This window comes from Pipistrellus kuhlii, unplaced genomic scaffold (genome assembly GCF_014108245.1).
Source record: "Pipistrellus kuhlii isolate mPipKuh1 unplaced genomic scaffold, mPipKuh1.p scaffold_m20_p_4, whole genome shotgun sequence".
NCBI classification, from domain to species: Eukaryota; Metazoa; Chordata; class Mammalia; order Chiroptera; family Vespertilionidae; genus Pipistrellus; species Pipistrellus kuhlii.
In genome coordinates, this window is record NW_023425540.1 from 4,383,868 (window position 1) to 4,402,125 (window position 18,258).

General features: G+C 36.9%; 1 protein-coding gene across 6 annotated transcripts in view; it reads right to left on the minus strand.

Moving 5' to 3' along the window:
• The window catches only part of LMBRD2 (LMBR1 domain containing 2), a 43,504-nt gene continuing 25,246 nt past the window's right edge, over window positions 1-18,258 (minus strand). For 2 of the 6 annotated variants that reach the window (XM_045571501.1, XM_036410804.2), the window contains 8 exons: window positions 17,697-17,830; window positions 15,537-15,642; window positions 14,537-14,634; window positions 11,678-11,781; window positions 10,099-10,145; window positions 8,715-8,820; window positions 6,021-6,150; window positions 1-4,915 (listed from right to left, as the gene is read on the minus strand). In XM_045571501.1, coding sequence (XP_045427457.1) covers window positions 4,855-4,915; window positions 6,021-6,150; window positions 8,715-8,820; window positions 10,099-10,145; window positions 11,678-11,781; window positions 14,537-14,634; window positions 15,537-15,642; window positions 17,697-17,830 — 786 coding nt within the window. In that variant the 3' untranslated portion in view covers window positions 1-4,854. Of the gene's footprint in view, window positions 4,916-6,020; window positions 6,151-8,714; window positions 8,821-10,098; window positions 10,146-11,671; window positions 11,782-11,946; window positions 12,014-14,536; window positions 14,635-15,536; window positions 15,643-17,696; window positions 17,831-18,258 lie in introns of those variants that run through there. The other 4 variants (XM_036410802.2, XR_004983121.2, XR_004983120.2 and 1 more) reach the window with 4 other exon arrangements.

The window sequence follows — 18,258 nt, forward strand, 5'->3', positions numbered from 1 at the left end:
TTAACTTGTAGAAATGTACTTTATTTCATGCAAAGCTACATAATTTTCTATATTTTAACAGCTAATCAATTAAACATTTCAAAAAATCATTACATCACAATAAATTAAAATACTACAGAGCAATTCCAAGTCCATGAGTTTGTCAAAATATACATAGATAAGGCCCAATATGTGAATTTACTTAGCACTTTGCAAGCTTTTTCCAAATCAATTTGAAAATGCAGTGATTATCTGCAGAGAAAAATAGTGAAATCTACAATCCACTGATCAGACAGAAAAACATTTGTCATTACATATTAAGCAATAATGGCTGATTTCAGATTATTTGGCATCATGCACCAAAAATGAACATAATGAATATTTTGAAAAATTATGATCAGATACATATTTAAAAGACTTATCTTTTATTTCATCTAATCCACTGAATTGGATAATTAGCATATATTTTATTAATGCAACTCAGAAATTAGGCTTTTGGTGTACTTTGCTTGGGTACTTGTATATATTAAAAGAGACTGAAGATAAGTGAGAACATTTCAAATTCACGCTGAACTACTGAACTTTAGAATATTGCCCTAAGGAAAGAGGTTTTGTCAGAAAGGTTTTTTAAACTACACAAGAGAAATATTACAATTAGTTACTTACAAAAACACTTTATAAAAATTAAATACCAGGAAGTAACATCAATATCAGAATTTTTTAACGCTATAATTTATAAATATATATTAGATTACAGTAATTTAAAAGACAGGTCCACATGTTCCCTACCTTCTAAAATAAGAAAAATTCCTCAAGCTTGTTTTCAAAATATGGACAAGAACAAATCCATTGGATTGCTTTTAAAAAATAAATACACAGTCTCTCCCCTACAATTTGGTGTAGTAAGTAGGGAAGATGCTAGCCAGCATTCTTTTGAGAAATACAGTTCCAAGCGACGAGGTTGATAAGGTTTATGTCAATTATATGAACACTAAATGTGTTGTATAGTCAAATTAATACATTTTAACTTTACCCTTCATATGTGTGCCATGGTAAATAGTATTGTTTCTAATCTGAAATTCCACTTTACATGAACTCTTTTATTTTTATTCTTTTTACAGTAAGCACAGTAAAATCTCTTTGTGCAAAAATAATTTGAGATCAAGATAACCACAAAAGAAAGTATTTTCAGGAGAAAGAAGTTAATGCTCCCCAGGGACTGTGTCAAAAACAAAAGTCTTTTGGAATATCGATATGAAAAGAGGAACGTGCCATTATTTTTGCTTTATTCACAAACGAAATTATAACAAGGCTCCCATCAATCTTAATGGACCAATCTTTTGGAAATGAGAACAAAACTTAGGAAAATCAGGCTGACCATGATAGGAAATGGAGGTGTAAATATATTCATCCTTGTGATTTTCAGACATGGTCCATACAAATCACAAGCATAAACCTCTCAAAACTAATCAGTGTGAACTATAATCACATAGTTTATTTTTCCTTTAAAATGGTAACCACCACACCCCTAAACCTATTAAATGTAAAAAGAGTGAGGTTTGCTATTGTACATTAATGAAATTCCTTCATTCATGTGCTGAAACATACTTAAGAAGACACACATTGCCTTTCCCATCCGCATTTACTCTCATTTGGGTACACAAAAGGCATAAATATAAGAACTGATAATCTAGTAAATAGTAGACTCCCAAAACAAACCGACTGGGGGCATTTCTTCCCAAAGGCTGGGACTGTCAGATTCTCTGACTTGTTTCTATAACTAAAGAACCATTGGGTGTTTTGATTTAGCTCTAGTGAAAGGAGGGGCTCTTGCGTGATGAAATTATCCCAAAGCCCTTGCATTCATTTGGTGAGAGAACAAATCCTAATAGCTAGGCTTATATCTTATTTCCTAGTTTAGTAATGAGCTTTACAAAAATGCTCTATTGGTAACAACACATTATTGATAGAGTAACAAAACTTAATTAGCAACTTACAGATGCTTCATGAAATCAGTAGATCATTCATTCTTTTCTGTAATGATTACTTTGAATCACCAGCTTACTAAATGCTTACCTAACAATTATTTAGAAAAATAATATAGAAAATTTAATCAGATATCCATTATTATGTAAGAAAGACGTCTGATTTCAAGAGGTAATTGCCAGAAGTAACTCTTCAAGAAAAGAGTGCGTGTAAAGTATATTAACTTAGTAGTAATGTTTTACAGTAGATGCCATTACATTTTAATAAGCTTTTCAAAAAGGAACTCTTTTGTACTTAACTACAGATTTTTATACAAGGTGGCTTACTTAGGTCCCTAGCAATGAACTGTCTTCAGGGATTAAATCATTACTTTCCGAACTCAAATTTACCAGGTAACCTTCCTACCTGATCATATAGAAAAGCCTGTAAGATAAATTCTGCTTCAAAAGCCAAGTACTCTGGATCAGGTAACCAAAATTATTGGGAAAATAACTCAGAAGTCATAAAGGGATCTCTTGTTCATGAAGCAGAATATTTTGATTATTAAAATAATTTAAAAAATAATAAAGGAGAGCAGTACATTCCCTTACATTTTCCTATCAATTTATCTTAGGTAACTATAAGTTATAAAAGTAATTGGATAATTTCTTCTCGTTTTCTTCTGCAGCTTCTATAATGACATGAGTTTTATGAGAAAATCTGGCGAGAAACACCATTATACTTAAGAGAAATATTCCAAAGAAACCCCAAAACTAAATAATAAAACAGTACTATTTTCAGAGGATTTTTGGTGAATTTCCCAAAAGTTTCCACTTAGGGAATTTGTAGGGTTCTCTGTAATAATTAAAACTGGATCCCTCTGTGGGATAATCATTTCCCATCTACACCTTCAAATAGACTAGAAAGAACAGGACAGCTAATGACCGATTTTGTTTTCTTTTTAAATTCCACCATATCAACATCAACTCAATACTCTCACAATAGCGCTGTGAGGTAGATCAGTCGATAAATAGCAAGTTATCATCTTCATTTTGCAAATGAAGAAACTGAGGCAACAAGAGGTTACATGACTTGCCCAAGGTATTCCATGGTCAATCATGAAGTTATGAGCAGTGTTAAATTATCTCTGCTCCTGGCCAATTTTGCTCGAAATACACTTCACAATAAAAGGGTGTGTATGTGTAATCTCAAATTGACACTTTATATGAGTGTACAATCTACCCATTGGTAATTACGTTAAAGGGAAGCTAATCTAAAAAAATCATAAAAATTGAATAAAATTAGATAAATAGGATGATACACTACCCCTTTCAGTATCTGCAGAGAACTGTGTCTTTACAAATTCACATGATAACTCTAAAATTAAAATTAAAAATCATGTTTTCAGGAAAGATTATTTTAAAGAAACATATAATCATATTGTTAGAGTGACTATATAATTCATCTTCAAACTGGAATGCTCAAGAGTGAATGTGAGCAGAAGACAAGTTCCACAGGACAAGAGGTTTGTAACTGAGACTGCGTGGGCAGGTTCAAGTACCGTCACCACTAGGTGAATCTTATCATGGTCCTCTAAGATGTGTGAACATTTCAGGGACATAAAAACTTCTCTGTAAACATGTTTTGCTCCACTATATTCAGTGAGTAATGTGATGATTTAAAATATAACACCTAACTCTGTCTGACTTAACCACAAAGGTTAAAAAATCAATTAGTTAGCATGTTTAAACCAAGTTATTATATATTTCCATTCTAATATACAGACATAACTCATTTTATTGCGCTATGCCTTATTGCATCCTAGACATGTTATGGTTTTTTTGTGTGTTTTTCCCCCCCTAAATTAAAGGCAATACCCTCCACCAGCAACAATACTAATTCACTTTATTGTTGTGGTCTGGAACCAAATCCACAACATCTCCAAGATAGGCCTATAGTTTTCTGTTGGCTAAAAGCCACAATCTAAGTGTTATTAGTAGTAATAACAGAAAATGGATTCACTTTTTGCCTTTGAATAATCAAGATTTTCTTTTTCAAAAAGCATAAATAGGCACCTTTAAAAATTAGAGAATTCTGTGGGACTCTGGGAATTAAAAAACAACACCATTTACCATGACTGTGTATGCTTCTCCTTAACGGAATAATCAAGACTTAAATCAACATGCTCAACAAGAAAGGTGGACACTTCTCTCGGAACGAGCATCTTTTACAAGACATGGCAAAGCACTGACAGCTTCCGGTTACTACCAACGACTGGAGAGTTACACTTCGCCCATTAACACACACGTGCCGCGGGCACCAGCACGGCCGCTGAAGTCCAGTCTGAACTGTACATGCAAAGACCTCACCAAACGCACACAGAGCTGGAAAAGAACGTTTTACACCTCGTTATGTTGGGTAGATAAGTCTTGTTTTATGACATGGGTTTTGCAAATATGGTTATCATGGTCTTCAATTCTTTGGGAAATACAAGGTTAACATATTCTTTAGAAATAGAAAAAATGTCAATCAAAATAAAGTGGTATAATATTACGGTTTGACTTGGGGCTTCTTTGGAGCTTCACATCAACTTTACTGAAAAATAAATAATCTGAAACAAACTGAACTACATGTTCTCAACATATACTGATCTCTATCATGAACTAAATCCCTCCATGAATTAACTGTACTTCCAAACTAAGGCAGACACTTCAGGAGTGGTATGCAATAAATTCTATTAGAAAACATGATACTCTATTCAGTGGAGAATGGACTATGATTACTAAGATGTGACTGATTTTCAGTATCTTTTTTTTTTTATCATTGGGAATTCAGTGTACATTTTAAAATATACAGGTATTCATATATATATATAACTTGGGTCAGTTAATCCATGAATTCTTTCAGACTTCAAACATCATCAAATATTTTGCTGCGAGACATCGAGAGGTATCGTCCACCAGGCTGATACCTGAAAGATGGAGGAAAATATGATCTGAGATAAAAATAATAAAGGAGAGAAAAACAAGGACACATTCAAAGGAAGTGGCTACATAATTTGTGAGCACTGTAGTATCTATTCAATAGCTGAAATTAGAAACCTATTTTCCAAGGATATTGTCCCAAAGGGATTTACTTAGTTATAAATCAATTTACAATTATCTGTGTAGAGCCTAGAATGCATGGCTCACAGGCTGAGAGATATACAAGGAAAGGGGGGGAGAGATTGTGGAACTTAAAGCATGTTATAACCACTCTTGAATGTTGAATATAAATAGAACATATTTGCTATTTACAGGCAATAGTATAGCAAATATCTTCATGCATATGATATTTTGTTTTTGTCTATTTCCACATAGTATCATGGCTAAAAGCACAGAGTCTGTAGCCAGAGTCCTGGGGTTTGGATACCTGACTTTGCCATTTACAAGCTGTGTGACACTGGGTAAGTTACCTAGCCTCTCTGGGTTCAAATCCAATTGGATTTACATCCATAAGATACAATATCATTACAAAAGTGCTTAGAATAGTGTCTAACACCCAGTCATAGTGAGGAGGCTGTTGTTAAATATGATAAATTTCATAAATGAGATTGTCAGAGACAGACATTGTTAAGATTCTCTTATTATCAATTTGTAATGTCAATTAGCAGTTTATTAAGATTTCAGTTACCAGCACTGGATGCTATAATTTTAAAAACAGAAAAGCATTAGAAGGCATAAATGGCATCAAAGGTTGCTTAATATGCTTTTTAAAATATTTTTATTGATTTCAGAGAGGAGAGGGAGAGAGAGAAAAACATCAATGATGTTGATTACTGATCAGCTGCCTCCTGCATGCCCCGTACTGGGGATCAAGTTCACAACCCTGGGCATGTGCCTTGCCCAGGAATCAAACCATGATCTCCTGCTTCATAGGTCACTTCTCAACCACTGAGCAACACGGGCTGGGCTTCATATGCTCTTTTTCAGTAGTAAAGATGAACATTTTCCTTATGTTTATTTATCTCATCAGGCCAGTATGTTACTAAGATTTCAGCAACACGCTAGAGCCAACATGACACAGCTGGAACTCACCTTCCTGATTCAGCTTCGAGGGGATCATCAGTAAATGCTTCTGCATTAAAATCCAAAGGTTCAACATCTTGTAGGAGTTCTATTCGGTCCCTCTCAGTCCTATTATTGGCCCTGGTATATTTAGATGCTGCTGCAAAGGAAGAAAAAAGAACATGTTTATTTTTCTATTGTCTTTTTTTCTATTTATAGTATATGAACTCACAGAAAGAAAAGTCAAGATTGTAAAAGATTTTGATTTTGATTGTGACAGCAGGATTAGAAAATGATACCTACACTGTTCCTTATAATCAGATTAAAATGATAAATAATATGATAGAAAACAAGGAAAAATGAGGTAGGCAACCAGTATTTGCTGAATGAATGAGAGAAAAGATGAAGGGTTGAGTCCAAGATGACAAAAATGAATGATAAGATAAAAATGACCTCTATCATAAGCTGATCTAAGCTCAGTAGCAACTACAGTGCGAAGACTTAATTACTATGAATGAGTTAATATTTAACAAGAGTATCATAGCAGTAAAATTATTGATAATGAAATCAAGTTTCAGTTGGTTTTACAGGGGCTGCTACATCTCATTTCTTGGCTAAGATTTTCTTTAAGGTAAACTCACCTCCAGCTCTTTTTTTTTTTTTTTAATTGAATTTACTGGGGTGACATTGGTCAACAAAATTATATAGGTTCCAGTTATATAATTCTACAATACATTATTTTATATTGTATCGTGTGTTACTTGACTTGGGGTTGTAAAAACACAAACCCTCAACTCCAGCTCTTTAAGAAAGGCCTGAACTATGTAATTTTATTAACTGATGTCACCCCAGTAAATTAAATAAAAAAAAAGAAGAAAAAAGAAAAAGGCCTGAATCCTTTTCCCAATAGGCAAGAGTTTAAGGCAGCAATGTCCAGCCAATGAAATGCAAGCCCCATATTACATTAAAGAAGTAAATTTAAAAAGCTACATTAAAGAAGTAAAATGAAATAGGGGAAATGAATTTTAATATATTTAATTTAACCAAATATATCCGAAATATTCTCATTCATCGTGGAGCACCAGGCACACTGCAAATGCTGGACAGTCACATGTGACTACTGGCTCCCTCCTGGTGGGCACAGACCTAGAGCACTAACCCTCCGTCCTGCATGGATGGGTTTTCTCCACTAACAATCTAAACTCTCACAATGTAGCTCTGAGCAGCCTAAGAGCTTCAACACAACTTATGATAGAGGTCATTTTTATCATCTCTCTCCTTTTTGTCATCTTGGACTCAACCCTTCATCTTCTCTCTCATTCATTCAGCAAATACTGGTTGCCTACCACATGCCAGGTCTCTCAGCTCATCATCTCTTCTCTTAGCCTCGTAGCCATTCTCCCACTCTCTCAGCTCCTCCCACTGCTGGCTGCTATTCCATGGTAGGCAAGCTTCCAAGTTTTTCTGTAAAATCCTCCCTCTAATCCTAGCTTTAACTAAACTTTAGCTCTTCCCTCTTCCTTCCAACCCAAGTGTCCTTCAAATCCATCCTTTCCTCTGTATCTCAGGGTCTCTGCTCTTAGGGCCCCACTCTCTCTGTAGCCTCCCCTTCTCAGGCTCCTCATACTTGGGCTCTAACCAGAGGAAAACTTGCATTTCCCCAAAGGTTCTCTCCTGTCACTCGTTAGTCCTTCTGCCTAAAGCACCTTCACCTGGCTGAGTACTATTCCCTTGTGCACACTCAGTGAAGTACTTCTTTATCACAGAAATCCTTTCTCAATAGAGAATTTCTCCCATCACCTGAGCTGAGTTCCCGCAGCTCTCCCCCAAAAGACAGTGCTGGTTCTGCACAAACACAGGCTTCCCACCACCTTTCCAGGGGCAGGTGGTAGCAGAGGGTAGGATTAAGGACGTGGGGAAGTTTCTTTATTCAACCCACTGACAAATGTCCCGGGCCTGGCATCAGTCCCTCAATACATTATGAGCAGCTGGGAAAGTGCCCGACATATATGGGCCAGTCAGTAAAGTATTATAAACATGACTGAATTGAGGCTTAACTCTACCAACAGAAAAGTAAAGAAAAACATCTAGCTTGGCTGACATGGCTCAGTGATTGAGCATCAACCTATGAACCAGGAGGTTAAGTTTTGATTCCCGGTGTGGGGCCTGCAGGAGGCAGCCAATCAATGATCGTTTCTCATCACTGATGTTTCCATCTCTCTCCCTCTCCTGTCCTTTCTGAAATCAATAAAAACTATTCTGAAAATAGAAACAAACAAAAAAATCTAGGTAAATAATAGAAATCAGTATCTGCCTAGACTAGTGGTTGGCAAACTGGCTCTCAAGACACATGTGGCTCTTTGGCCCCGTGAGTGTGGCTCTTCCACAAAATACCACGGCCTGGGCAAGTCTATTTTGAAGAAGTGGTGTCAGAAGAAGTTTAAGTTTAAAAAATTTGGCTCTCAAAAGAAATTTCAGTCATTGTACTGTTGATATTTGGCTCTGTGGACTAATGGGTTTGCCGACCACTGGCCTAGACTACGCCTGGGATAAGCACTGTTATTAGGATAGTACAATTACAACTGCTCATCGATAGCCCAGATGTCCCCTCCTCCTACCAGAATGCACATTTGAGGATCCCTGCCTCCGATACACTAGGGGATGAAAACCGAAAGTCACTGAAGGCAAGCACAAGAAAACACACGCAGACAATAAACTACTCACGTCGGGTCGTACTCATTTCTGAAAAATTTGACTCTTTTGGATCAATATGAACATTTCTGTTTCTAGTGGAATCTTCTCTATTGTGCCCATATCGTTCTTTCCATTCCTAGGAAAGAAACACAGATGAATATATAACAAAAGCACTCACAGGCAGAAAATATAATTTAATTATTTTCATCAGAAATTCATCACATAATCAGTATAACTAGCATAGTGCCTTTAAAAATCATAGGTCAATAATTTTTCTTATCTCTATATAATTTTAATAATTTCCAAACTTAACTTTTACAAATGAAGAGATTTATAGATATATTTTCTAGCTATGATTATTGTGTTATTTAATTCTTATCTAAAATGTTAAAATATTACACCTACAACAAACTTACTTTGACAATGTAGAAGTTATGAGAATGCCTAATAACTAATGAGATGTTAACAAAATGTTCTTCACCTTGAATTAACTACAAATTTAGAGTCTCTAAACACAATTGATAGCAAAATTGAAGTTGTAAGCCAAGATAATTAGATAATGGCTCCCCATGGCATTGTGTGTGGTCTGGACGTCACTAAAACCATAGTAACTAGGAATCCACTCTTTCAATTCTGAGATTTGAAAGGGCCGTGAGTGGTCACCTAACTCAACCTCCGGAGCAGTGCAGGGCTTCATTCTAACGTGGCCATGCAGATGCTTCCGGCCCTCCTCCTAGGTGACATGTGATGTCTATGCATGATCACTCCCAGTAAACATGGAGATTCTCAGAGGGAACTCCATTGCCAGTAACTTCCACTCTGGTTCTAGTCATGACTCCCAAAGAAAGCATAAGTCTCCTTCCTCAGGACACACACTCAGCACGGAGGACAACCGGCCCGTCTCCGCCTTCACGTCTCCAGCACAGACACACCTACGTGCTGAAACTCTGTCCTGACTGGGACCTGGTTTTCTCCTTTTTTGCCTTTTCACTCTCCGGGAGGAGGCTAATTAGCCTCAGCAAACAGAAGACTGAAGAACAATTAGAGAGGATAAAAGTAGTGTCGTATTACGAAGTGTATAATTTTAAATTGATTAAAATTACTTTCATAGCAAGACTGCATGAATGCATTCATTCATTTAATAAGAAAGTATTTACTGAGCACCTACCTTATTCAAGACACTGCTAGATGTTGGACATGAATTTATCACTGATGACTTGTTAAAACATGTCTGACGGGGTACCTAGCATGTATATCTGAAACTAGCAAAATTACCTTTCTTTTAAAATGTATCTTACGACTTTTCTAACTATTCTCTGGTCTCTAGCCCATTATTCTGAATCAGTATGATTTTTTTTTCTAATATTTCACATCAATGTTTAGGTTACAGCAATTTAATAAGTACCATACTTACTCTTCTTCGGTTTTCACCTTCTTCTTGCCTTTGCCTTTTTCTCTTCTCTAGAGAAAAAAAGTAATTTCAAATTTGGTATAACATGACTTAATTAGATGGAGGGTAACTAAGTAAAGGTATCAGGTTAGACCAATTTCCTTTAAATTACTACAAAGTCAAAGGTAAAAGGTTACGATGGAAAGGGCCTGAGAGATCACCTAACTCCACAGAGAGCACCTCCCTCTTGCTGGAGATGGCTCTTTAGGCTGTCCAGTCTCAGTGAGAAAAAGTTCTTTTCCATGGTCACTGGAAACTTGCTCCTCTGCAACTTCTCTTTTATGTCCTATCTTTTAAATTAAGTTCATAATTCTTCCTGCATAAGAGTCTTTAATCTTATTCTCTTTCTAGAGGCCTAGTGCATGAATTCATGTATGGGTGGGGTCTGGCCAGCCCGCCCTGATTGAGGCCAATCAGGGTTGGTTGGGCTGGCTGGGGGGAGGTTGGCTGCTGGTCCTGTCCCTGATTGGGGCACAATCAGGGCTAGGATGCAGGAGGTTGGCAGGTTGGGGGGAGGGGGAAGGAGTGATCGGGGGCAGGGCTGGCCCGGAGGAGGGGCCACAGGCAGTTGTCCAGCAGGCCCTGCCCCTAATCAGGATGTGGGGGGGGGGGGCAATTGGGGCCACAGTGCACGTCAAAGCAACTGCTCGTTCCAACTTTCCAGTCACTTGGCTTTTATATATATAGATGGCTTTTATATATATAGATGGCTATATATTCAGTGGTTGGTGGTTGTGCTTTTTCTTTTTCCCATAAGATATGCTTTACAGACTCTTAATTCTGTCCTCTAAATACCTTCTGGTTTACCATTTTTACTCTTGAAAGTCTTACCCAGGACTGGATATGGTCTGCCAGATGCAGTCTAATTAATGCCAAAAGCAATAGAACTGTTGCATTAACAAGACACTCCTTCCTATGAGGGCATGGAAGACTACCCCAGCTTATTTTAGGGCTGAAACAAATTCTGGCTTACATTTAACTAGTGATCACATAAAAGCCCAGACCCAAGTGGGGAGAGTACCACTGCCCCAAAACTCAAGTTCTGTTTTTCCTTTTTTCCTATCCTACCATCACCTGAACATCAGGGAACTTGATGCATTCAGTTTTGAGATTAGATTCCAGTAGAGGGCCATGTATTCTAATAGGTTGGTAGTGATCATCCACCACATTCTAAAATCCACCCTTGGACTGAATGATTCCCATTCAGGCTGAAGCTGATGATTTTTTAAATTAATAAGCTTTACAAATGTACTAAACTTGCATATCTTTCTCAAAGCAAACCTGAAAATGACTCCACTGTACAAGGGCATTTTTTAGCTGCAGACATACTACATAATTTCTACTGCAAAATTTCCTAAAGACAGATGAGAAATCATTTATGTTTTCTAATTATTTTTACTATGAAGACTTTATGTAGGTTTTTGGCTAAAAATATTAATTTATAATTTCCCAAGATAGAATAAATATTATAAATTAACAAACATTAATTCTGTATTTGGAGTCTTGTACTCTTCCTCTATTTATTTAAAAAGATAAATCTTACCTCGCCTGATTAATTCTTTTCCTTCATCAACTAAGTCTGAGGTCATATCATTATCTCCCATGAACTGCTGGAAACCAAGTAGATTCAAACAACGAGTTCCCAAACTAATAAAATTAAAAAAATATTTTTAAAAAAAAACATTATTTCACAGTGTAACTGTTTATATAAACTATTTTTTTTAGTGCTCTAACACTCAAACAACCCTATGCTTTATTATTAATTATCACAGTAAGTTACTAGAGTTTCATTTGTCTTTAAGAAATACTCACTTCCCTTTCTAAGGAGCTTATACGTCCAGTAGTCCACTTATTTAAGTTATGCCACATACCCAGATTTCTTAAGAAAACAAAGTCAGTTAGGCCATTAGCATATGTTAAGAAAAGTATTATAAAAGGATGCTAAACAAAAACAATTTATTACTTTCTTATATTCAAACAGCAACTTTAATACTACTGATTCTTTATATTTAAGATTTTATAGTTGAAAAAGCACTATCCCACCCATCTATTACTTGATATGTATCATAACCTAATAAAGTAAGAAGAGATGCTACTCGTACCAAAATAACTACTAACTTGAGAAGAAATAATCTGTTCATCATAAGCTCTAATATTCCATTAATAGTTTTAGAAACTTTCTAAGTGACTAAGCATATAATCAACTTAGTTCTGGACAGCCAAAGGATGATTGCTTTCTTCCTTTAATACATGATTTTCACAGTATAAACTTAAGTCTTTTCTACCTAACAGCAAAAACTTAAAACAACAGATTTATTACCAGTTCATATTAACTGTTATTTTAAATTATGGAAAGGTACACTATAGATGTTTTTAAAAACCCAATAGAGAATTTATTTCACACAATATTGTCCATGTACTCATTATCCTAATGTTAGTAGATATGTATATCTGAATAACCTTATAATGGTATTGGAAGATTTAAGTAGAAAGTTATGGGATGAAACTTATTTTTGTTAGAAAAGCAAGCTAACATCAATAAAAACAATTTTTTTTTAAAGCAGCACCTCTGGTATGTCATGGAGCATGTAAGCAGTGGAGAGGGTGGACAGAGTACAGGATGAGGGCATCTGACATGTGGAAGTAGGGCAGACAGTGCATCTCATAGGGATTGGTCCAACGGTATTCTGTCGCTCTGTCGTTATGGTCGCTAGCACACCTGTCCTTGGACTCCTTTTGAGTCTTACCTCTGTCTATCACTTCTGCTAATCCTATGAAAAGAGCAGCCCGTGTACTTCCCAGCCTTACACGTGCTGCCTGATTGAAATCATTCTGCATCTGACCTTTTGGGCTAGTTAAGATCTGAAGCATCTAGAAACCCAAGAACAATTGTGGGAACAGCCCTAAGACCAATTTACGTTACTGGTCGTAAACTGAGCATGTTTTATAAGCTACTAGTGGCCCAGTGCACTAATTCCTGTACATTGAAAAGAAATTAAATAGAAGACATATTTTAATATTGCTTTTCACCCTTTCTCTATAATAGAAGTGTCAACCAAATTCATGATTGACAATGACATATGGAAACACACGTGTGCGATTGGCGCCAGCAAGTTTTATATGTATCACATGCACAAGTCAACTTAGCCTTTTATAGATATAGAATAAACTTGCTTAATTAGACCCACTTTCTGATTTAGCTAAATTTTTTCTAGCTCAGTGAAGCACCCCAACTTCTCAGCAGTAAATATCAACATGAAGCAGATTATTATTGTGGATCATGCAGGGAGAACAAAGGGTAAAATATTTAACTGCAGCAGTGTTTGACTATATTCTGTCAGTGAGAAAACCTGAAGTCATTTTCAAGGTCCACCATTTCTTACTTCTTTTCAATTGGGTCAAGTTTCTAAGTTTCTAAATCTCTGTTTTCCAGCTAATGAAAAGAAAAAAGGATTCCACTGAGTCTCCTCTCTACCTACTCGAGGACTTTTGTGAGGATCAAATGAGATGAGGCATGGGAAAACCCTCCACAGACATTTGTTTAAAGTGTAAATATTGCCGCCTGGCTATAAAGCAAGTCGTATTCCTGGGCTGAAGAAACTGCAAGGAGGCTAGTCACTAGGGAGAGGAAACCGGGCGTTGCTACATGATGCCATCACCTGAATGGACACAGCACACAAAATCATGCCTGGGTACGGTCCCTAGGCCTAGCATGCAATCGGGGCCATCTTCCCCGGCTGCTGGCAGCTGGCCAGCACTCCCGCCACCACCCACCCCCATTCTCTGTTCGCCATCGGTGATGGAGGCTGCCTGCTAGGGCCAGGGACCAAGAGGTTGGCCGTTCCTGCCCTCTCACCAGCCCCAACCCCATCATGTGTTGTCCTGTGTGTGGAGGGCAACCAGCGGGGCAGGGACCTTGGCCTGGTGCTGCCAGCATCCCCTGCCACCTCCCCCTGGGTCCCCATTCTTCATTGGGCGATGGGAGCCTGCAGGCTGCGAAAAGGACCAAGAGGTGGTCAGTGCATCTCATAGGGATTGGTCCAACGGCATTCTGTCGCTCTGTCGTTATGGTCGCTGGGCTTTTATTATACAGGATACCTGGCTATCAGTGTCGAAGGCCAGGACTTCAAGTTAACACTCTGTAATTAATCCTATCACTTTGTAGCCTAAATATTTGTAATGAATAACTCTACCTCTCTTTTTCTGAAAATACCTTCGGAAAAAAAACCTCACTTCATCACTCAAACAATCCCTTTAAACTGTCCCCAGTATCCCCAAAGCCACAATAAGACAAACAACAACCAGAACCCAAGCAATAAGTATTTAAAAGAGTTGTAAGAAGAAAGGATACCCAGGTAAGGGTAAGAGTATGTGGGAAAATAAACCATGTTAGGTTTCTTACCTAAAATAAGTAGCAATGCAGAGAATGACCACCAGCATAGGATAATATATATAGAATCCATCTGCAATGAAGGATAAAACTTTCATGGAACCCATAATCTAAAAACAAGGAAAAAGGTAGAAAAAAATAAGTTAAATTAGTACAGAGTAAACCCCTGATATTTTATTATTTCTGTCAGAAAGTTCACACCTAGCAGGGACCGGTTTGGCTCAATGAATAGAGCGTCGGCTTGGGGACTGAAGGACCCCGGGGTTCGATTCCGGTCAAGGGCATATATCTAGGTTGAGGGCATATCCCCAGTAGGGGGTGTGCAAGAGGCAGCTGATCAATGACTCTCTCTCATTGATGTTTCGAACTCTCTATCTCTCTCCCTTCCACTCTGTACAAAAATCAATAAAATATATTTAAAAAAAAAAGAAAGTTCACACATAGCCAGTTATATAAATAAACATGAGCTTTTGAAAAAGTATACATAAAGCACTAAATGAACTGATTTTTAAATTCTTATCACAAGAGAAGAAACTGCTACTGAGGTGAGGAATGTTAACTAAATTGACTATGTAATCATTTCACAATATATGTATATTTCAAATCATGATGTTGTACAACTTAAACTAATACAATGTCATATGCTGATTAGATCTTAATTTCCTTATTTCCCTCTAAGGAAAGTTAATATTTTGTAAGCATTACTGAATATTATCATATATCTTAAGACAGAGATATTAATAGACTTCACCTATTATTATAGGTCAAGTCTATTAATACGACCAGCTAGATGACCTATGTAAACCAGAAAACACTTTTTTATAATAAAAGAAAGCAAAATCACTTTCATCCAGTCATTAGTACTTATAAATATAGCCTTTAAAAGACAGATTTAGTTATTTTTAAAAAGAACCAAATGCTTTAGAACTTTTCTGAATTAAAAAATTTTCTCAGTAATAACATCCCATATAATTAATGAATCTAAAGAACTCTGCTTGCTGACCGTACTTACAGAGGTATAAGCAGTTGGTTGTGTATTCTGGTGAGAGATGGAGGAATCCATGTGGGTCAAGCCCAAGAAATTAAGACATAAAGGAGGAGTCAAACGGCAAAATAACCTGCAATAGGCATTTACAAACAGAAAGTATAAAAATAAAGCAGCAAAATACATTTTATATTGTATTGAAGTGTATTGACAACATTTCAGATCATTGTAACTATTACTTTCATCTAGCTGTAATATATGTATTTTGAATGATTAAAGTGAAACTCCCCTACTTACTTGGAAGACATTTTGAAAATACTATTAATCACATCTTCCTTAAAAACATAAATACCTACAAGGGAAAACTGCGGCTTCAGCTGCCTGCCTGGGTGGTGTTTGCACTGCTTTATCCCAAGAACTGGTGAAGGGCCTTTGAATATACCTCTTCCAAGTCCACCAGCTGTGCAGTCTCTCCGCAGCACAGCGAGGACGGTAACATACTCAAGGTGGACCTGCTCACTACCTGGAAGATCTGAAGCCGTATCCAATATGCCACTCTGGTAACTTAGGTATGAAGACCTGTCAGAGTTCAAGCTGTCCAGATAAAGAGAGAACCATATGGAGCTACAGATTGAAAGGAGGAGAGAGGAAAATGAAGGGAGAGCGAGTGAAGGGATTGAGAAGTACAGATTGGCAGTTACAGAATAGTCACAGCAATGTCAAGTACGGCACGGGGAATACAGTCAATGATGCCGTAATAAGTGTAATATGTGGGGCCAGGCTGGTACCTGAAATATCAGGGGGAGTACTCTGTAGCATACATGATTATCTAACCAGTATGCTATATATCTAAAACAAATACAGAATAATACTGAATGTAAACTGTACTTGAAAAAAAAAAAAAGAGGTAATATGAGGAATGTGGTGATAAAATATAATGTCCCAAAAAATGTATACACACACTTTTAGAATTATAAAGGCAGTGTTTATTAAAATATATCTCATTTTCAAAATTGAGCTATCAGCCGTTAAAGTGTATATACTTTTTTTTGTGGGGGAGGGTCACCCTGTAGTTGTGGTTATAGGAATCACACACACAAATAAAGGATAAAAAATAGTGAGAATTAAATAAGGTCTGTTGTCTCGTTAACAGTAATGTGTAAATGTAATTTCCTGGCTTGAATATTGTAGAACAGCTATAGAAAACGTCCCCACTCGGGAAAACTGGGAAAGGTTGGTAGAACTCTTTGTATTATATTTGCAAGTCCCTATGAATTTATAATTATTTGGGTAAAAAGGTTAACAAAAAAGTCTTAGAGATGCATTGTATATTGATTCTTCTGCAAACCTGCCTAGTCCAGCATTATTATGATCTCTGAATGCATAATTACCTGGCCACTCAGTACACACACACACACACACACACACACACACACACACACACGTATTTATTAGAGGCCCAGTGCATGAATTCGTGCATGGGAGGTGTCTAGCCAGCCTGGCCAGGGGGAGGGGACATGGGTGGTTGGCCAGCCTGCCTGCTGGTTGAATTCCTGGTGGAGAGGACAATTTGCATATTAGCCTTTTATTATATAGGATATACAATGAGTGGCCAGATTATTATGTGTTCAGAGATCATAATAATCTGGCCACTCAGTGTGTGTGTGTGTGTGTGTATTATATCTAGGATATTTATATGTAAATATCCAATATATCTAATTTAACAACATGGACGAATAATAGATTGTGCAACTTAGCCCAAGCTGAAGCTCTCTCTCAAAACTCTTGCTAAATTTCTTGGCAAAAATGATTCCTGTTCGTTTTCTCAGTCCTCTACACTTCCGTTTGAGGTCACTGAATCTCAGAATACCCCCTCGGTCTGATTTAGTCTCCAAACTCTCTCATGCTCCTATTTCTTACTAATCTATTTATGGAATCTCTAATTGGTAAATTTAGGTTCACTATGTCTTTCTTTTTTCATCCTAATCTAGCATCCCTATTTTAACCCGAACCTTTAAGCAGTGATTAGCTAGCAATCAACAAATATCCAGTTAATATTTAAACCTAATCAATTAGCTCAGAGAAATACGGGTGTCAGTGGAAAACCCGCAAACAAGAAATAAGAGATCTCAATAAGGATGTATGCCACAGAGACATCCCCCTTGTTTCTGAACACAATCTACTTACATGCCACTGAAAAGAAGGCTGTACGCATCGGTCTGGTGATGTGAAGCCAGGTAATAGTAGTTAAACACACGAATCCTGAACACAGTAGAATAAACACAGATACTTAGGAAGAAGATGGAAAGGAAGCAAGCAATCTGAAAACAAAAACAGTAACAGATTAAAACCCAGAACTTTATACCCTGTCACAGCCTTATCCTTTACTTCTGGCTAGCATTTGACATTCTAAAATTTAAATACTGTAACACATTTTTTAAAAATATATTTTTATTGATTACTGAGAAAAAGGGAGAGGGAAGACAGAAATATTGATGAGAGAGAATCATTGATCGGCTGCCTCCTGCACGCCCCCTACTGGGGATAGAGCACACAACTCAGGCATGTGCCCTTGACTGGAATCAACCAGGGACCTTTCAGTCCACAGGCCAATGCTCTATCTACTTGAACCAAACCAGCTACAGCTACTATAACAGATTTTTTTTTTTTTTTTTTTTTTTTTTTGCTATTTAATAAATTGAAAGTATGCGAAAAACTCTACATCTCGACCATTTTCACATTTTAGCCC